General features: G+C 35.9%; 1 protein-coding gene across 2 annotated transcripts in view; it reads right to left on the minus strand.

Moving 5' to 3' along the window:
• Positions 1-22,650, minus strand: part of LOC148300488 (uncharacterized) — a 39,899-nt gene that overhangs the window by 7,482 nt on the left and 9,767 nt on the right. The window contains exons 1-2 of one of the 2 annotated variants that reach the window (XM_088274689.1): positions 1,908-2,383; positions 809-945 (exon numbers count right to left, since the gene is read on the minus strand). In XM_088274689.1, coding sequence (XP_088130815.1) covers positions 809-945; positions 1,908-2,244 — 474 coding nt within the window. In that variant the 5' untranslated portion in view covers positions 2,245-2,383. Of the gene's footprint in view, positions 1-808; positions 946-1,907; positions 2,384-22,650 lie in introns of those variants that run through there. The other variant, XM_088274690.1, reaches the window with a different exon arrangement.

A 22,650-nucleotide genomic window follows, 5' to 3' on the forward strand; every position in this document is an offset into this window, starting at 1 on the left:
CAAAGTTAGTGCTTCAAATATAAATTATAACTCTAGATTTACTAAGTTTGTGTTTATTTAACCGCATTCGCTCCCTATGTGGAGCGGACACGGTTGGAGGCTTTTCTGTCGGCCGCCAGCTCCCTTGCATCTACCCAAGTGAGGTTGTCTCAACTTAATATAGTAGTAGTACAGGAGAAAGTGACAAACTAGCAAAACGTAAAATGTTCAGGAGGGCCATTTAAGTAACTTTTGCTTGGCAAGAAAATAAACATCAGTGCAATTAGTCATTTTTGACAAGTCAATATATTATACTTTTTTACATTAAGTTAGTAAGATATCAAATAATCAATGATCTCATTTTTGTAAAAAAATGCACTTGGTCACTTTCTCCTGTATGACTAAGATATGAAACATCTATGGTTTTCTCTTTATATGAAAGAAGATAGAAGTCGGAGCATCCCAGGGCTTACGACCTGGTATTTGGCTGGCTTAAGCGTGCTAACTTTATGCACTTTTGCAACATTTACCATTCTGCCCAATATTGAAAATCCATATTGCATTAATTCTTGAAACCTGTATATATGCAATGGTCTCAGAACACATGGGTGAACATGTGGGTACAATTTTCGATAGGTTAAGTATAGCCGATTGTAGCGCCACCAATTGAAAATTTTGTGAGGTATTTATTTAGCTTACTGTGTTTGCACATAAGTGACATAAATTTTTTTATTCAAATTTTATGGTGAGACAGACACATGGATTTTTATATATTTTTCTAATATAAAGAAGTAATAAAGACAAAGAATTTGAAAAGATGAAAGCCAACCTGTGCGGTAAGATTATCTGTACGCAGAACCAGCTGATCCAGGCGCGCCGCCATCTCCGTGTGATTGTGTAGCAGCTCCTTGGCAGCCGAGTGGCACCTCTGCAGCGCGTCCCCCACGCTCTGGCTGCCCATGGACACTGGGGGCAGAAACAGAGGCAGGGTTACGACGGGAAACACTTCAGAACTATACGGCTGTCCAAATTTAAAACACAGTAAGGGACATTTTTTTTGTAGTACATTTTTATTGCATTTTTGGACTAAGTAGAATCTACTTAGAAGTAGAACATATCAAAATCCCCATGTTCATCGTTAAGCGATTTAGATGAATGATAAATGAAGGAACTTTGTTCAAAGTTTTCACGACCACCTCGAAGAGACGTGCCAAATGGATTGGTCACATGTTGAGACCGAAGGGTTTCCTGCACCTGGCAATAGAGGGAATGATCGAAGGAACAAATGACGGAGGACGCTCACGGCGCGAATATCATTTGACTGATATGTGGATATGGGCTGTTCAACATACGAGGAGCTGAAGAGGGTTTTGCATAATAGACCAGAATGGCGAAGGAGAAGTCATTTGTTGCTGCAGATCAATCCACAAGATTGAGACCATAGAAGGTGTGCTGTTCAGTATTGTTTTTTTAGATTTGCACAATCTATCGGATATGGGGGATCGGAACAATTGATGCATTATTTGGAGCTTCTTAAACAACGACACAAACTCTCAAGTGATAGTTGATATCGGGATTACCTGGCATACCACAGGATTGAGACCACAGAGGGAGTTTAGAGTCAGTAATATTAAAATTTCAAAATGGAGACCTTGGGAGAACAAACGAGGCATCAGAAGACCTCAAAAGAGATGGTCCAATGACATAGTCACTGTGGGGGTAGAAACTGTCTGGAAATGGAAAGATAAGGGAGAGGCCAACATCCAGCAGTGGAGGACAGAGGAGAATATGGTTATGAGTGCATGAAGACGAGAGATGGTCTGACAACATAGTTGCCGTGGGGGGTAGAAACTGGCTGCAAACAGCAACCGACCAAGGGAAATGGAAAGATAAGGGAGAGGAGAATATGGGAAGTATGGGACGGGCACCTAGTTCCATCTCGGAGCGCAGGGAGGTGATCTGCTCGCGCACGTCGATGAAGAGCCAGACGACGGTGGCGGTGGCCGTGGCGCAGGCGCAGAGCAGCAGCGCGGCGCAGGCGCGGGCCGCGGGCGCGCAGGCGGCGCGCGAGCGGCGGCGGCGCGGCCAGGCGGGCGCCGGCTCGTCGCGCTCGTCGCTCGAGCCGGCGCCCAGCAGCGGCGCGGCGCGGCGGCCCGCGCCCGCGTAGCCCACCAGCGCGTCCAGCTCGCGCCGCTTGCGCATCTTCTTGCCGTGGCGCGGCGGCGCGCCCCCGCCGCCCGCGCCGCCGCCCGCCTGCGCGGTCATGGCGCCTATCCGCGCATCACACTACCCGGTGCGCGCGCAACGATGCCACTTCACTGTTCTAACGTAAACTGTTACATAAACTGTTACAAGAGCGTTAAATGTTCGAAATAACGCTGCGGAACTTTGATTCACTTTTCAACTTTCAATTATAATAATTATTTTATTTTATTTACCGTTTCGGATATCAACTGTACAAAAAAATAATCTCAAATTTAATATATATAACAACTATATCATTTCATCCGCATTTATTTTATTTGACCAGTGACCGGGTTTCGTCGCTACCGACATCAGACTGGTGATGTCGGCAACGGTGAAACCCGGTCATAAATCAAATAAAATAAAAGTGGAAAAAACTTATAGTTGTAATTTTGTAATGTAGTTGTAATAATATAAAATGCAGGTATCATTTAACATAATTTAATTTTATGCAAAACACCGTTCTTGTATTAAGCTTAATAAGTTTTTCTTCAAAATAAATATATGGTTTTGAAAAAAAAAAGATTTATTGAAAGGTACGGAGTTAAAAATGATTAAAAAAAACATATTCAAAAAAAAATGTGCGAAGAATACACGCATGGCATCTCGCGCAGCCGGTCGTGTACTGAATTGTACATTTGAAAGTACACCCTTAATTCTATTTATTAAGAGAGATTTTGTGGTCAAATTCCACATAATTATAATTACTATCCTTATTCTGGAGTAATAAAATGACCAACAAATGCAAAACGAGAACATAAAATCAACGATTTCTAGAATCTAAAAAGTTTTTACGCCCGAGGGTCTCGTGCACATTTTTCTAAATGTTTCCGTTATTTTAAATAGTCCTCGACCATTTTTATAGAATAAACCTATATTACTGCTTCAATAATGAAATGATAATAATGGACGTGTCGTGACCATACTATATTAGTCGCGATCACATCACATTTCCGCAGAACTAAGCTGGCCGACTGGACTGATATAATGAGAGGAAGTAGGTAATCAAGTACCTACGTATTTATAATAAACGACAAGTCGCTCACTCCTTTCAAGAACGTCATATATCAAAAATCGTCCATTTTCAGTTGTGCATGTTTTCGGAATACCCAGAAAATGTACTATATCCCAGCGAAAGTGTCATATTTTTAACTTAATATTTACCCGCTACAGGGCAGAAAGTGCTGTTTTTGCATTTGGAAGAAAAATTATTGTTCAATTCTTTTTTTTAAATAGGCTACATATTTTACAAATGTAGAAAAAACACTCAGGTTTTACCTAAAAAGATCTGTCACACAGTAAAAAGTTCAAAAAGTTACTTGATATTTATTTTTTAAAACATTTTATTATTTTTTTAAACTTTAAAAACGATCTCCTGAAAAATCAAGTTTTTTTATATATGACGTTGTTGAAAGGAGTGAGCGATATGATAAACATCTCCATTTTTTTTCCATTAGATAATAATATTTGAATAATGATAATAAAATACAGTAAACCCCTATAACGTTGAGATAGTCACCGCGTTATATGGAGTTAAGTTTATAAATTGTATTTATATTTTAATTACTTTTTCAGTTATTTCCGCTGGTTAAAATGTAAAAAAAAATTAAAGCATCAACCCCTCATAACTTTCTCTCCGATAACGCGGTACCTATCTCTACGTTATAAGGGGGTTTACTGTACACGCGTGTTTTCTTATTAATGAAAGAGAGCTCCCGAAGAGCGCCTGTGTAATTCCGTTTCCCAGTGCATGAAAAATGCAGCCGCTTCTCCCTGCTCCATTATTCAGCCATGGGACACATATTTCTATTTGCGTATTCACCCCCGAGACCTTCTCGCCGAGGAAGGCTGTGTGCTGACGCAATCGGCAACGGAAACTAGCCGGGGGAGGGCAAAAACACTACGTCACGGCAAGATTAAACAAATGAAAATCCTCATGAACGTATCTCGCTTCTAGTCGAAAATTAACAATCGTGAAAAGAAATTGAGCTCAAAAGATGAAACACGTGTTGCAAAGGATAAAGTCAATAGTAGATCACATTTTGGATACTAAAAAAAATAAATATGGTACGCAAACAGTAAAAAAAGGAAACATTATTTAGGTTATTTTTTTAACATTATTTTTCTTAATGATTATTTGTGGACACTACACGAACATACACATACATACATATAAATGAATGCATACAAATACGTATAGAAATTTAAAATTTAAATTCACATTTAAAAAACGCGTAGCTAAAAATTTTACATTATGTTTTTACTACTCAATTGTAAATTAAAATTTACTGTTTTAAAAATATTGACACCGGTAACGGTGTAAACTCCAAACAGATTTTACCGACTTTTTGGAGTCAAAACTTGTCAAATTTAAAAAAATATATAAAAAAAGCTTCTTTTCATCTCACCAATATATGTCTCTAGTGAAGTTCTAGTGATTCAAGAACAATGTTTCAAAATCGGTTCATATAATATAATATATAGAACTTCCAAGAATTTGAGTAGTGTGGTTGTCAATAATGGGTAGAATTGGTGAATGTTACACGTGTGTAAAGCGATCACTTAAACCAGCCCATGACGGTCTTCAGCCCCATAAATGCCCAGACTTCCATATTCTTCTTCATCTTTGATGAGATGTCAAACGATAATATGAGAAATCCTCCTATAATTGGAGATAATCCAGATTTGTGAACAAATATTTGGACACACTCAAAATGCTGAAAATTAATTTGAATTAAAAAAAATGTCAAACCATAAAGGTTTGAACAGCAAAAAAATCTAACAAATTCAAGTGAAGTTCGATCAGACTCCCAAAATTTTGTATCATGAAAAACTTATTTCAACATAATTATTAACCTCAAAAACACCAGACTCTAGACGTATCATAATTTTATACTAAAGCATAGATATATTATACAGCAACGTGAAATATAATATACGACATGTTACACATTACGTAGGATCGGGACGACCCCGACGCCTACGGATCCATCCCTCCATCCCTTCAAATAAATACTCCATTTATATACATTTCAGCTCAGATATGTTAAAATATGCGGCGTCATATCGAACTAACAATGTTATCGCCTAGAAAAAGCGGATCGAAGGTGTATTTTGAGATGTTTTGCTCAATTGCCAGCGAGAAAATGAGACTCCCACTTTCGGAATTCGCTTTCAGGCGGTCCCACGCCTAGAGCAAACGTGTTTGTTTGCTCTTTTTACAACCCCCTAATAGTACCTGCCAAGAGCACTCGAAGGGTGGTTGACTTTACAAAATATACCCGCATGCTATATTTAAAAAAATAACAATATTAGATTCGCAACGTTTCGAGTGCGTCCAAATACTTTTTCACAAATTTGGATTATCTCCAATTACAGGAGTTATTTTTTATTTTATTTTTTGACATCTCAACATAGATGAAGAAGAATTTGGAAGTCTGGGCATTTACCCTGTAAACTAGACAAAACCATCGAAATCTTTTAGTACACTATCATGATACACGATTTACACACAACGAAGGTTTGAAAGTCCCAAGAATTAAGAATAAATATGGGAGTCCAACACTGCAATATATCGTTCTGAACATTTTTAATGTTTTGCCGACGGATGTTAGAGGTCAAATTAAAATATGGAACAAAGGCAAAATACAGGATTGGATCATCAAGAGTTAATTCTATGAAATCTGTAAAATAGTTTATGTTCTTAATTTTTTCTCTCTTTTTGTGTGTATATTAGGTCAGAATGGATAAAAACAACAAAAATGTATGTAAAAAGAACTCCACCGACAAGACACACAGGTGGCTTGGTGGGTCTCAGCAATTTTTTTAAAAAATATGTTTAAAAATGTACTAAAAAAGTAACATATATCATATAATTCACACGTCGTTTCATGTGTTAATATTCTCGGAAGCATCTATGGTTGATTTGAGAAGGTTTTAATAATACGTTATAACGTTATACGTTACGAGTAGTGTGGTTGTCAATCATGGGTAGAATGGTGAATGTTACACGTGTGTAAAGTGATCAGTTTAACCAGTCTATGACGAGTCGTAAGCCCTTTTAATACTCATACTGTGATATTCTATTTCATCTATGATGAGATATCAATATTTTTTTAAAACTTCCCTTGTATTCGGTAAAAATATACATTTTTTTTATTTTTAATGTAAAAAATGTTTGGAACCAGATATAAGTTTCCGATAACCGGTTTCAAAATGCCAAAGTCGTTAAAAAAGTAAAGTTTTAATTATCTATATAGGTACTACTTAGTCAATGCGCTCCCAACGCTGGTTTTAATAATTGAATTTGTTTACCTTTTTGTACGTACTGTGAAAATGTGAGCGGAATAAGTGATTACATTTTCCTCGTGAAAACGCTTATCTGCGATCGATATGGACGAGGTAATGGGTATGTTATTATACTTAATAATGCTCGCCGTATAGTATAATATAACCATTATAACTTGTGAGCAAGGTGACAAGTGTACTAGGTATAATTAGTAAGTAAATATTTACCAATTATGTAAAGTGAATAGGATACTAGGCGCCCTTGTTAAAGGGAAACAATTACGCTTCGGAAAATATATATTTATGATAATTATAAAGTTACATTCAACCACTAAAAATATAATGGTTTTAATGTAATAATATATTAAAATACAATTCCATCACATCAGTGGATAATATAAATCTATTAACCATATTAGTTACTTTATATAACCATATCAGTTATTTTCTTTTAAAAACCATTATTTATTCCTAAGAAAAACTTATTTTTTCAATACAAAAAAGATGTATTTATATTTTTTCAATACAAAAACGATGTGTAGCAAAAAAATAAATTACGTTAATTAAATATGTTTCATATAATACAACTTTTGTCCAAAAATGCTAAAAAAAGTAATCTGATATTTAAAAATATAAAATTCACAAGGATCGTGTTTCTTCCGCTACTGTTTATTAGAAAAAGATATTTTGAAAAAAATAGTACATCACAACTATTATGAATCACTATTGATTTGAAATAATCAATTTTTCCTCATTCTATGCCCAAAATTATTCTCAATAATTCTGTCAAAAGTTAAAGTCAGATGTGAAGAAACACGACAGGGACTTCGAGAAATCTTTTTACAACATTTTGTTGTAAAAAGATTATATCCAAATACTTGTTTACATAATCTGAATTAACTCCTATAAATGGAGATAATCCAGATTTTGTGAACAAATATTTGGACACACTCAAAGTGTTGTATTTAAATTAGCTGGTCAAATTATAAGCTTAAATAATTAAAATGAAAATGATATTTTCTGGCGTTTCTCATGTATGTGATTATAATACCGGATTCAAATCTCACATACTAATAAAAGAGTTTCTGCTCAATAAAAAAAAGGTTCTTTTCATCACACCAATAGATGTCTCTAGTGAAGTTGTAATGATTCAAGAACAGCGTTTCGAAATTGGTTTATATATATATAGAGCTTCCAAGAATTTGAATAGTGTGGTTGTCAATAATGGGTAGAATTGGTGAATGTTACACGTGTGTAAAGTGGTCACTTAAACCAGCCTATGACGGTCGTCAGCCCCGTAAATGCCCAGACTTCTATACTCTTCTTCATCTTTGATGGGATGTCAAAAATTAATATGAAAAATCGGCGTGACGATTCAAGCTAATTAACTAACTAACCATCACGCAGCTTCCACGCAGGGGTAGGCAGAGAGAATAGAACGCCACACCACTCTGTCCTTGCAAACATTCTTCGCCTCTTCCACGTTCATGCATCTCCTCATACATACCCGCCGATTGTTTAGACTCCTAACCTGACCACTTTCAATTAATATTATTTATTATTATTCGTGTGACGATTAGTTAATTAGTTATCTATTTAAACCACTTGAAATTACTTAGGACAAACGAGGATCACGTATTATCGATGCATCGTAAAGTAAATTGCAATGTTAAGTGCGTAGGAGTTTATGACTGTGACCTAGAATGGTTGAGTACAAAGAAATAAATAGTGGGAACTTCATATAAAGGTCAATGCAGCGCCAATGATATCAATACATTCTGCAATTGCATTCGTAATGAGTTGATTGTCAAGTCGGGGAAGTCGGGCGACACTGTTACATTGGAAACAGTGTTGATCTCTTGAAAATAAAATGGTATTTACTAAGTTAAACCTATATATAATTAAAATGTAACTTTGTTTTAAAATCACTATAAATATTTTATTATAACTTAATTATAATGTCTACCGGTTTCGAAGCTAACCGCTTCTTTATCAAGACTGATTAATAACTAAGTAATAATATTAATAAGTATTAATCAGTCTTGATAAAGAAGCGGTTAGCTTCGAAACCGGTTGACATTATAATTAAGTTATAATAAAATATTAATAGTGATTTTAAAACAAAGTTACATTTTAATTATAGAATGGAAAATCACGAAGTTAGTGCTTCAAATATAAATTATAAGCTAAACCTAATTTAAAAATGAATAGATTTTACGAAAAAGTGACTGCCGAATCAATTAATGAAACTCCAAAAAATACTTTGGTTTAGAAAGATTCTTGTCGCCGAGAACTGTCACTTGAACACCAATTTGATGATGTCGGTAACGACAAAATCCGATCACTGGTAAAACAAAATAAATGTTGAAAAAACTATATAAGTAAGTACTTGTTATTTTATTACATAAAATGCAGTTCCCCCAAGAAAAGTCAGTATAAAAATTACAAGTTATATAAGAAGAAAAAAAGATTATCTTAATACTTATGTACCTTTTTCCACTTTAATTAATTTGACCAGCGACGCGTGTCGTCATTACCGACATCGTCCGACCAAAGACAATTTAGTTAACGTTATATTTTTCATAAAGAAAATAAAGATGATAGAAGAAAATAAATAGAGAAAAAGTGGAACTGGGCAGGTCATGTGGCACCTATGTCTGAGGACAGATGGACGAAAAGGGTGCTTGGCTGGAGGCCTACAATAGGGCGCAGAAGCGTGAGTAGGCCGCTGACAAGATGGTCCGATGGCATTGAAAAAGTGGCAAGCCTGCAATGGAAGAGAGTCGCGTCCAACAGAGAACTGTAGAAGTGCAAGAGGGAGACCTTTGCTCAATACTGGACACAAGAAGAAGGCTGAAGTAAGTAAGTATGATTGACAGTCGTAAATTTGTACCACTGTTGGTCCAGCTCCCCTATCGAGTATGGACTTCACTATCAAGTATGGCTGTATATGGGCATTGTGTCAGGAATACTGTGAGGGTCGGAATAAATCATAAATCATTGCGTAAGTACTTAATACATAAACTCAACATTTATATTTCATTTCCGTATTGGTTGATCGCTATTGGAATTTCATCATCTCTGTCATCGAGGACCTTTCTGCATTTATATCTATGATAAGCATAGATTATTTTTCTATTGTTTCTTCTCTCTTGTCACTTATTCATACCAAAATGTGCAGATGGTACTGTATAGAAGTAATCCAACGCTATGTATGTTGCTGTTACTTCCAACAGTTGCCGCTGCCATTGCGATAAAAATATTTTCCCGTCACGGGTAAAACACTCTCAACGTATATAAATAACACCCGCGTATTCAAATGTAGCGCATCAAAATTTCAAGGCATTACGTGAATTACTTTGAGAGATTTAAGATTTTGAACAAACGAACATTTACATTTTTATTTGATTTATTTATTGATTTGGCGTTTAATTTGTAGAATTACGTAATTTTTATTTTTGATATTGAAATCACATAATAATTTTTTGAGGGTTGTATACTTTATTTGAAAAACAGAAAAATTAAAATTAAATTTTGTGACAATTGTTTCGCCTTGTTAGGGCATTACCAAACTACTGCCAGTAGTTTGATATTGCCTCTAACAAGGCGAAATTGTCACAATTTATTTATATATTAAAAAATAAAATATATACTAAAGTAGCCCCCTAAAATCAGTGTTTGATATTATCCCAGGTGGGGTCAAATAAATATAAGTGATTTTTTCACTCTAATATTTATTCAATATTACACTGCACTTGTACCTGAAGTGGAGGGCTGATCACTTTTCCTTCATGTGTAATCGATCGAGATAACACTGCGTTTATATGAAGCAGTGCCCTATGCACCGTTGGGGTGCGGTAAGGGATTTAATAATATATATAGTTTTGGAAAATACAGATGCTTCTATCTTAGGGTCTAAATATAAACTTATTTGTATAGATTTATATTTCAGGTGCGCAGAAAATGGGCCAACACCACAAAAACACCTTTTGCAATAGTGTGAGTAGGAAATTAAACACTTTCATAAATCGAGGATTAATCTTTCCGAGGATTAATATTCCAGTCGTTCAACAAAACGTAAGATCAAACGGAAAATTACTCCGTGAACTTTACATTCCTGATCCAAAGTCCAGGGGTTAACTGTGGCATTAAAAGGAACGAAGCTATTTATGGACATTGAACGTTTAACCTTAGAGTTGGATCGCGTGGGTGGAGCGCCAACAGCCAATAAGAGCAGCAACTCGAAATTAATAAAATCAAAGATAAAATCCACCCCCATTTAAAAAGCCAGATTTTCAATACTCGTTTAATTCGAAAAAAATATATATGAATTTCACAACATTTTGAGTGTCCAAATTCTTGTTCACAAATCAGGATTATCTCCAATTATAGGAGTTATTGTGGGTAAAGGGTAAAGTTATTGTGGGTAAGCAATTGGGGGTAAAGGGGAGAGAGAGGTAGTACCTTTGTTTCGGGATGACTGGACACTGGGCCTCATCTTCCCTAGGGTGAAAAGAGATATCAAGCTCTCTTGTCACCAAGACCGTCATGCGTGGTGAAGAGCCACATCCTACACGAGGTGCCCCTGTTTACGCTGAACATGATGGATCTAGACTAGGAAGTCGATAAACATCCCTGGTGGAGGGCAGCAGTACCCACCAGTATTGGCTGGAGGCTGAAGATGAATGACATCGGCAAGGCTCTCGACCAGATTACTACAGACATGGTCAGGAGGACTTTAATGGCTTTAGTACTGCGATACGGAAGGCAACGGGAAACCACTGTATTATTCTCCCAAGAAAGTATTATGGAAATGTCATCACAATATGCAACAGGTATGTCACGCAATCCGACTGACGCTCGGCGCCACCGCGGGTCCGGGCTGCGGGGTGTGAAATTGGATACCGGCCATAATGGAGTGGAAAACCAGGCTTCGTATGGAAAATTTACTACTGGCCATACTGAGAACAATCCGCACTTATCATTACGGAAGAACCTCAGAATCGCAACGTGGAATGTAAGAGGATTGTTGAAACCCGGAAAAACACAAATTGTGGAGAGGGAAATGAGCACCCACGGAATAGACATACTAGGTATTTCCGAAACCCACTGGACCAATGAAGGCCACCATACAACACAGGATGGGAACACAATGTATTTCTCAGGAAAAGAAAAATTATCATTCTCAGGGGTAGCGATATTAATAGCACCACACCTAAACAAGTATGTGCTTAGCTACACTACGGTCAGTGACAGAATCATACATCTGAAAATGAACACTTCTCCCTGCAAACTTAACATTATACAGACCTATGCGCCCACATCTTCTGCGGATGAATCAGATGCTGATGAATTCTATGCAAAATTAGAGACTGTACTTCGTAGCATTCCTAATAAAGAAGTGACACTAGTTATTGGAGACTTCAATGCAAAAATTGGAAAAACATCAGACTCTGACCAACCGAGAGACATTGTCGGACACTATGGAATTGGCACACGTAATGGTAGAGGCGAGAAACTACTGCATTTTTGCACAGAAACTGAACTGACTATTATGAACACATGGTTCAAAAACCACATACGCAGACTATATACCTGGAAGTCACCTGGCGATAGATACAGGAATCAAATTGATTACATTATGATAAGTAAGAGATGGAGATCGACTGTTCGTAATGTGAAAACTTTCCCAGGAGCCGACTGCGGTTCTGACCATCAACTTCTTGTTGCTGAAATACAAATGAAGCTGAAAAATATAAAACGAAATGTGGCTAAAAAACGAACTACCCCTTCTGAAGACATCTTGAAGAAATTCCAAGTAAATTTCTCATCCATGATCCAGAGTTCTCAAGATAATTCTAATAATCCTGAAGACAAATGGTCACAGCTAAAGAATATCATAGCGTCAAGCATCAAAGAGTCTCAAGCCCCGAGGACAAATATGGAAACACGAGGTCAATGGATATCCGAAGAATCCTGGAAATTAATTGAAGAGAGGAAACGGCTTAAGAAATTGAGCACATCTACCCAGGAAGTAAGAGTCCAATACTCCGAACTGAACCGAAGAGTGCAAAGAAGTTGCAGAGCGGATAAAGAGCGCTACATCAATTCGATTTGCGAGGATATTGAAAGTCACGCTAACACTAATCACACTCGCGACTTGTTCCAAAAAGTGAAAACACTCGCCAAGAAGTTCAAGCCTCGAACATGGACCATTGAGGACAGGCAGGGAAATACCATCTGTGAAATTGACAAAGTCATCAGAAGGTGGAGAGAGTATTGTGCGGACCTATACAAAGATGATAGTATGCAACCCCAGGCAGAATTCAATGATTTAAATCCAGATGAACCCCATATAATCCTCCAGGAAGTAGAGAATGCCATTAAAAAACTCAAATCCTACAAATCGCCTGGAAAGGACGGAATCCAAGCTGAGTTCCTAAAGAATATGACCGATGACGGCATTAAGAGGATGCACGATATATGTAATTCGGTATGGGAATCAGGAATATGGCCAACGGACTGGGTGGAATCTGTATTTATTCCAATACACAAGAAGGGTTCTACGCTAAAGTGTGAAAACTATCGAACTGTCTCACTCATCTCTCATGCCAGCAAAATATTGCTACACATATTAAAAGCAAGGCTAAAACACTACCTCGACTGGCAAATTTCAATTGAGCAAGCTGGATTCGTCAAAGGCAAGGGTACACGTGAGCAAATCTTGAACATAAGACAAATAATCGAGAAAAGTCGGGAGTTCAAGGTTCCGGTCGTACTTTGCTTTATTGATTATACAAAGGCTTTTGACTGCGTGAATTGGAATTGCCTGTGGAAGGTTTTGGAAGCAATGGGTGTACCAAGACAGTTGATAGTTCTTATTCACAACTTATACGTACAAAATTTGGCATCGGTAAGAGTTGATAATTTCCTCTCAGAGTCATTTCAAGTACAAAAAGGCGTGAGACAAGGGTGTATACTGTCTCCTGATCTCTTTAATATATATGGAGAATATATAATGAGGAAAGTACTAGACGGGTGGGAAGGTGGCGTATCAGTAGGGGGCAAAAAGATCTCCAATATAAGGTTTGCAGACGACACAACGCTAATAGCCAACAATGAGGACGAAATGGCTGAACTCCTCCATAGAGTCGAAATAGAAAGCCAGCATTTAGGACTTCAAATAAACAAAAGTAAAACCAAGGTTCTTGTCATCGACCGATTCGGCACCCTGATAAGGAACAATTCTTTAAGGGATTATGAAGAAGTGGACGACTTTATCTATTTAGGTGCACTCATTTCTAAAGACGGAGGCTGTGAAGCAGAGGTCCGGAGAAGAATTGGAATGGCAAAATCAGCAATGTCTAGTCTGGCGAAGATATGGAAAAATCGGTCCATACTGAGGAGAACGAAAACCCGTCTAGTGAAATCTCTTGTATTCTCCATTGCGCTGTATGGAGTGGAAACATGGACACTGAGGAAAAAGGAAAGACATATGCTGGATGTGTTTGAAATGTGGTGCTGGAGGAGGATGCTGCGCATTCCTTGGACTGCAAGACGCACAAACGTCTCCATTCTCCGCGAACTGTCAGTGACAGAAAGACTCTCCACGACTTGCAGGAAAAGGATTCTGTCTTACTTTGGGCATATCGCCAGAAAGAACGAGAAGAGTCTTGAAAAACTGGTAGTAACAGGTACAGTTGAAGGCAAGCGGGCGAGAGGACGGTCTCCAACAAGATGGACAGACCAAATAAAGGAATTAACCGGATCCTCGCTAAACGCTGCCATCAAGTTGGCCCAGGACCGGGAAGAATGGAGAGGACTTGTGCACCAAGTGCCTGACATTCCAGAAGACCACGACGCTCAGCATTGAGCAAGAAGATGAAGAAGAAGAAGATAGGAGTTATTTTTCATATTATTTTTAAAAAATAACAAAAATAATAATAATAATAATATGAATTTCACAACATTTTGAGTGTGTTCAAATACTTGTTCACAAATCTGGGTTTCTCCATTAAGGAGTATTTTTTTATCAGAATGGTGAATGTTACACGTGTGTAAAGTAGTCACTTAAGCAAGCCTTTGACAGGTCGTAAGCCCTGTAAACACCCAGACTTCCATATTCTTCTTTATCTATATAGACTTTGCATTGTAGAGATATCAATAGAAGTGACTCCTGAGTGAACAAATATTCAGAAACACACCAAGTAATAATTTATGTAATAATAATAGATAAATAAAACATATGAAAAAAACGGGCAGATCACCAAAGAGATGGATTGACAGCTGGGAATCGATATCGCAAGAGGTTAATCTTTCTTAAACACAGGCCACGAGGCCTACACCAAGCAGAAGACAGTAATAATTAATATGTTCTTCAGTCTGTGTGTTTTTTAAATATTTTTCTTCAAAATCTTTTCATTGTTGGGATTCATGATTTCCGGAGTTCGGATTTCCGGAGTTCCACTGTATTGCTCTGTTTAGATTAGTCGGACGATAAATAAATAATTTTTATTACAAAAAGTTTACAATTTCAGATACAGGTGAAAGTGTTCACTACTTATTAAATTAGCGCACGTTCAGAATAAAATCTGCTCAAACGAAGGTTTAAAAACTAGCCAAAAATTCATAAGGTCGTCCCACACACACCCACGCTATAAAGGTAATGAAAATATTTATTTTTAACTTCAACTTCGTACCTTCCAAATTAAATCGCGGGAATGCCTTCAAATAAAAATATTCATTTTATTTTTATGTTAAGAAAAAAATATCTATAATTAAAAGGTAACTTTGTTTTAAAATCACTATAAATAATTTATTATAACTTAATTATAATGTCTTAAAGTTATAATAAAATATTTATAGTGATTTTAAAACAAAGTTACATTTAATTATAAAATGGAAAATCACAACGTTAGCGCTTCAAATATAAATTATAAAAAAATATCTATTTATTATATGATATATTTCTATTTTTATAATATTATTTTTACTCTTCTAAGAAAACAACTTAACTGCGGAAGCTGTACTAATAGTGCACAACGGAGTCCTGTTACCACCTCTAACGTACCAAAGTGAAGCGTGGAGTTGTCAAAACAAGGAATGTAGGTAGACTGAATGCTATAAAAATGCTATTACTCAGAAGATTATGCGTGTTAACGAATTTGCGTGCGTGGCAGGCGCCGTGGCTTAGTTGGGGAGACGCTCGACTGTGTCGTCGTCATTCGTTCGACGGTTCGATTACCGCCAAGAGCAAAATAAATTGAAGAAATATTTATTTTCAATTGTTTGTGATACATTTTTCACATTTACTCGAAATTGGCGTTGAAGGTTCGAATACCGCCAAGTGCAAAATAAATTGAAGAAATATTTATTTTCAATTGTTTGTGATGCATTTTTCACATTTACTTTCCCTATCCTTACTATCCTACCAGCAGACAAGTTTTTAAAAGTAGAGGCTTTGCGGGTTATTATTAATTTATTCATTAGGAAACACTATTATTTTACAGAACAGTTACATAAATACATTTGCATTAACGAGTAACACAAAAAGGGTATTTGTACCATTCCAGTTACAAAATTTCACATTTGTAATTTAATATAAGTACCTGGAAGCGGGCAGGAGCGAGGAAAAGGGGAAAAGGGAATGATCAAAGCTCAAGCCAAAGACAAATTGTGTGAAAATGGGGACACACCACGATATGAATATCGACTTAAATGTCGAGTGGAAGATATCGCAATTCCCATATTCATCGTTGATCAATTTTAATGAACGATAAATATTTATTGAAAATACTTATTTAAAAAAAAACCACGCTACGCTAGGAGTTATTCATCAAAAATAATATTAAAAAAACATTACACTAGGAGGCCGATGCTAAGGTGAATTAAATGGAACCATTAAGGTGTACATATGAGGGTGTAATATGGGTCGGATATAGGCATCTTGCCGTTAATATTTACAGCTCACGTCCCATATTGGTACCGTGTGCTGTGCTGTGCTGTGCTGTGCTATGCTAGAGACTGGTGAGTATATCACCGAAGAATTCCATTAGATCCTTGATTAGAATTGGAACGAGTGAAGCAACTCAATTTATGTGGTATTTAAAATGCCACATCTCGCTTAATATGGTATTAATTATAAACTACAGTAACCCCTCCTATAACGTTAAGATAACTACCGCCTTTTTGGAGAGAACGTTATAGGGAGTAAATGTTATGAAATTGTATTTGACTCATTTCAGTTATTTCGGCTGGTCAAAATGTAAAAATACAATTTAAAACATAATCCCCTATTACGATCCCTCCAATAACGCGGTTCCTATGTCAACGGTATAGGGGGGTTTACTGTAATTAACCATCACGCTTTCCCGCTAGGGTAAGTAGAGAGAATAGAACGCCACACAACTTTGTTTTTTTTTTTGCAAACATTCTTCGCCCTTTCCACATTCATGCATCTCCTCATACATATCTGCCGATTCTCCTGACCTGACCGCCTTCAAATATTTGGCATAACTGATCGTGCCAAGTTTTTCTCGGTCTTCCTCTGTTCCTTTACCGAACTACACGCACCTTATAAATTTATTTCACCGTTATTTCCTCACTCATTCGTTCCACACGTCCAAACCATCTCACACCTTTTTTGTAAGAAAATGCGTAAACAAAATTTAAACGATGCATAAATCTGCATACATTAAGTAAATAAATTTCTCGAATCTTTGCGGTTTTTGCGCTACTGAAAATACATGTGAAAACAAAAAAATAATCATCCATTTTTTTTGACGCAGCAAAAGAAAATTGGATAAATGTTTTATCAGATAACTCCGCTATGAAGTTACTGAATCAGCTCTTTAATACCTTTACATACATTTGCTTCGCTCTTTCTCAAAAGTAATCCAATTATACTGAAAGGCTGAAAAAGCGACTGAAAAGAAGCCGAACTTTCTGAAAACATTATTTCTACAAAAGAGAAAAAGCAAACAAAAGCAGAAATATATTTCTGTTGAATCAAATGAAAATACTTGGTAAAATAATAAATTACAAACTTTGTTTTTAACTATAATCTTTTATGTTTATAATTAAAATGCAACTTTGTTTCAAAATCACTACTTATCAGTCTTGATAAAGAAGCGGTAGGCTTCGAAACCGGTAGACATTATAATTAAGTTATAACAAAATATTTCTAGTGATTTTTATTTTTTTTTGTTATTTTCATTATATAATTAAAATGTAACTTTGTTTTAAAATATTTCTAGTAACTTTAAAACAAAGTAACATTTTAATTATAAAATGAAAACAACAAAGTTAGTGCTTCAAATATAAATTATACTTTAATTTTTTATTTTATTTTTTCAACCGGTTTCGATAAGCACCTTGTCTTCTTTAGAGATGTATACGTACTTATCCATATCTTAGTACGTATCCATCCCTGAAGAAACAAAGTGCTTGTCTAAATCGGTTGGAATAATATTATAAAAATATAAAAGTGGTTGTAAAGAAAATATGTGCTTGGTAATAAAAGGCAGGCGCTGTGGCGTAGTTGGCTAGACGCTCGACTGCGAAACTGCCGTCGCAGGTTCGATCCCCGCCAATCGCAAAATGAATTCAAGAAAGATTTATTTTCAATTGGTCTGGGTGTTTGTGATGTATGCTTAATAATCAATGTGTAAAATGTTACCTGGATTTAGAGAAAATTAAGTTGCAACTTAACGAATGTTGTTAGCGATTATTACATAGCAAAATAAGTCATAATAAAAAACGGAACCCTGTTATGTCACTCGTCGTCGATTTATCTTTGCGGCATCAATTTCCGCTATTTTTAGCACAGGTATCGGGTGTGTTTGACATTTTCAAAAAGGAAACCGATATTTTGTAATACGTATAATATTTTTCAGAAATCAAAAAAGTAAAATAAATATAAATTATTTGTATTTATATACAATTTTGTAAATTTAGACTCGAATTTGTCATCGGCGACGCAGATATAAATAAGCATTTTGGAGAACATCGTTATGGGATTAAGGGTGACATATATCCGTCAAATTATTATGACACCCCCTGGGAAATTGATGCGGTGAAATGTAACAGGGTAATGAAATGAAAAATATAATTTTTAACATTATTTTTGACATCTCAACATAGATGAAGAAGAATATGGAAGTATTGGCATTTTTAAAGGGCTTACGACCGTCATAGGCCGGTTTAAGTGATCACTTTACACACGTGTAACATTCACCAATTCTACCCATGATTAACAACCACACTACTGAAATTCTCGAAACTTCTAGATGTATTGATCAAATTCTGATCGTCAATCATGGCTAGAATTGGTGAATGTTACACGCGTGTAAAGTGATCACCAAAAAGCCAGCCTATGACGGTCGGAAGCCCTGTAAATGCCCAGACTTCCATATTCTTCTTCATCTATGTTGAGATGTTAAAAATAATGTAAAATAATACTCCTAATTAAGGCTATGCCCAAAGAGCCAAAATGCAGATAAAATATATGTAAATCTATATATAAGAAATTTTAAAAAAATTAAAAAATGTAGATAATGCAGATTTGTGAACACGTATTTGGACACGTTCAAAATGCTGTATATAATTTTTGTTTATACTATATTTATAATCTTGAAGGAGAATAGTGACGTCACGCCAACTGGGAACGCAATTCAGCGATATTCCGGCTGCTTTCATTCAACGCTGAAAGGTCCCTCTCAGCGTTGAATAAGCGTCCCTAGAGCCGTCCGTTTAAGGTTTAAAAACGTCAAGTTTAACGGAAAAACGTCGGAAAATGCACGCTATCGTGGACGGATTCCCCGTCGGTTATAGTTGACTGCACGCGTTTGTCGAGTGGCGTCAAAAGGCGCTCTCTCGTGCACAGCGGCGAAATTACACGATGCACTTAGGGGAAGGTCATTCAAAATCATCTCCACTTTTCATACAAAAAAAAACATTTTTACTATCTACAAAATACGATAGTTAAAGTACCATTACTTCAGACACAGAATTCGGTAAATTTATAATCATGAAATTTTCCCGCAAAGCCTTTTCTTTTAGAGGCTTGTCTGTAGGTAGGATAGGGAAGGTAAATGTGAAAAACACATCACAAACACCCAGACCAATTGAAAATAAATCTACCCATTTTTAATTTAAGTTTAACTTAGTTAATACCAATAATTCTTCAAATCTATTGTGACACGTGTTTCGATGCATTCCGCATCATTTTCAAAGACCGTATGTGAAGCTAAGTCTAACGTTTAGAGTTGTGTTCTTGGGACGTTGAAGAAGGAACTATATTTTAATTTAAAATACATTCAAATCTGGTGAGAAAAATACTATTATGTGAGAATCCTGCACAAAAATCAGTTACTTAAAAAAACATGTATTTTCAATTTTGCGTAGGAGTCTTTTTTATTATTTTTTATTGTTGTTATTGTTGATATTTTTGCCTTTTGCAAACAGCTTGTCTCATATTTGTTTTGTAATTCAATGAGTATAATCAACTGCTGGAAGATGTCAAATAGTACTGAGATAGACTTACATCACAAAACGTATACCAATCGACATTTTTTGTGATAGTACGTGTCGCGTTAGCAGATTTGGACACCGTAAAAATAAGAACACAACAAAAACAAAACGGCCAATTTAAAACCGCAAAGGTTATAAGAATGATGGAATATATTTTGTTAAGGTATTTAATACTAAATTTAATACCTTTAAAAATATTGATGCAAGAAGGATTTTTCTGATGAAGAGACGGGTACGTCTCAGAACCGGTAAACTTAAATCTCGCTGAGTAAATGTATACAATAAACCCCCCTATAACGTTGAGATAAGTACCACTTTGTCGAAGGGATCATTGTAGGGCGTTAATATTTTTAAATTGTATTTTAAATTACTCATTTCAGTTAATTCTGCTGGTTAAAATGTAAAAATGCAATTTAAAACATTTACCCCTAATAATGTTTCCCGTGATAACCCGGTTCCTATCGCAACGTTATAGGGGAGTTCACTGTACTAACATAACAATGACAACTTGAACGTATGCTTTTGTCGTAATGTAAGATAGAAATATTGTCAAAATGTATAAAGATATATTCGAGATTTCATTATTCCGAGAAGATAATCGACTTAAGGCAGATTCCCCATTAGCAGGATGGCGTCATCCAGTCGCAGTAGCATACAGACACCGCGGGACGAACTAGGGGGATGGTCCCCTCTCTCTATCTCTACCCGCCACTATCCACCACCCACCCCTAGCATACATTCAAGCACACGCCGTAAGGAGTACTGAACCTCTTATTCAGAGACAGATAGGGAAAACCTTTTTCATACCGAGTATTTTCAGCGACTGAAAAACTATTGCGCTGTAATCTAGACGTTACGATTGTTTTTAAAAATACGCAAAAACATGACATTGGGTTTATTCAAATTGGTACATACATTCTTTAAAACAAATTTGGAATGACGTACAGACAAACTTTTTCGCTTTTTGCTACCGCATTTATGAAAAGATATACATATGTAAATTTCGTTTTGAAATTCATTAAGTTTTCGACACACGTACGCCGGTGATATCGACTTTCATGTATCACTGGATCAATGCCGTATGTTTGTGTCTTGTCCACACAAATCGAATGGATATACGAGTATATATAGGGTGGCACAATTGGTATTGATGGTTTTCAGAGTGATTTTTTGGGTGTTTTAATGAAACGGCCAAGGTCAAAAACATAAATTATTGAAACGACATGACATATGAAATTTTACAACAAAAATATTTTTTGGAAACAACGGTTTATGGTTCCAACAAGATGGAATAACAAGCCATACCGAACGAATTTGCATGACTGCTCTAAGAAACATACTTCCTGGACGACTTGTATCCCGACAAGGTGATTTTAATGACGTTTTCCTTATCATTCATCGTTCACTTTGTATAATACCACTTTTTTAATAAAATAAACACTACTTCATGACTATCGGTTTCGGATTAATCGTTCCATCATTAGGTCAGATGTACTACATGTAGTCATAAAGTAGTGTTTTTATATGTAGTATTACACAAAGTGAACGGTGAATGATAAGGAAGTGTTATATTACCATACCACAAAGTTAACAATGTTTTTAATGTATTAAATAGATTTGAATGAAGTCATCATCAGATGTAACCAACCCTTTAAAAACATTTAAAGGCTAGGGTTTTCGTAATAGGCCTCAGACGCTTTAAAAGCCAACATTACTCAATAAATCAGAGCAAAAAACCAGGAGATGCTGCTACGAGTCACAAAGTTTTCAATCACCTCTTCAACAACGTTTAGAAAAACGCGGTGTCCATTAAAAATACATTTTCTCAATAACAACAAAATGTTGTGTATAACATATATTTTTGACCTTGGTCGTTTCAATTTAACACTGAAAAAACCGCCAATACCCATCGCGCCATTAAAAATCTGCATTAAAAATGTATTTTATGAAGCATTCAATCGACCAACAAACGATCAACATTTATCTCCAAAATAGCGAACTGCTGGTAATACGAAGACCGATTCATAAATTTAACTTAACTCTGCAAAGGGTTTGTATTAGCCTGCATAAATTGTAGGCTTACTAAAATGGATACAGTTCTCTTGAACAGAACTCCTTAAAAATTACAATATTACGTCCGATTCGATTCAAGGATATTTCGCTTGACTGCATAGCAAGCAGAAAAAATAACAAAAAAGACAATCATTTGTAATATGTACCTTATTATTATTTATTTTATTTAGGAACATTCACGAAAACAAGCGAAACCATACTTTGATATTACATTACAATGTATCTGGGCTAGTTTTTCTTTATAAACGTCCACACCATGCAAGCAGTAGCATGCACAGAGAATTAATTAGGCAGTAGAGGTGGGTATTAAGGTAAGCTGGTACTAATCAGTAAGGTAGGGTAGGTACTGGTTGCGTATTTATATCGCTCACTCCTTTCAACAACGTTATATATAAAAAAAAACTTGATTTTTCAGGAGATCGTTTTTAAAGTTTAAAAATATAATGCAATGTATTAAAAAATAAATATCAAGCCACTTATTGAACTTTTTACTGTGCAACAGATCTTTTTAGGTAAACCTGAATGTTTTTTCTCCAT

This window comes from Brachycentrus maculatus, unplaced genomic scaffold (assembly GCF_059751285.1).
Source record: "Brachycentrus maculatus isolate JH-2025_06_01 unplaced genomic scaffold, ASM5975128v1 h1tg000706l, whole genome shotgun sequence".
NCBI lineage: Eukaryota > Metazoa > Arthropoda > Insecta > Trichoptera > Brachycentridae > Brachycentrus > Brachycentrus maculatus.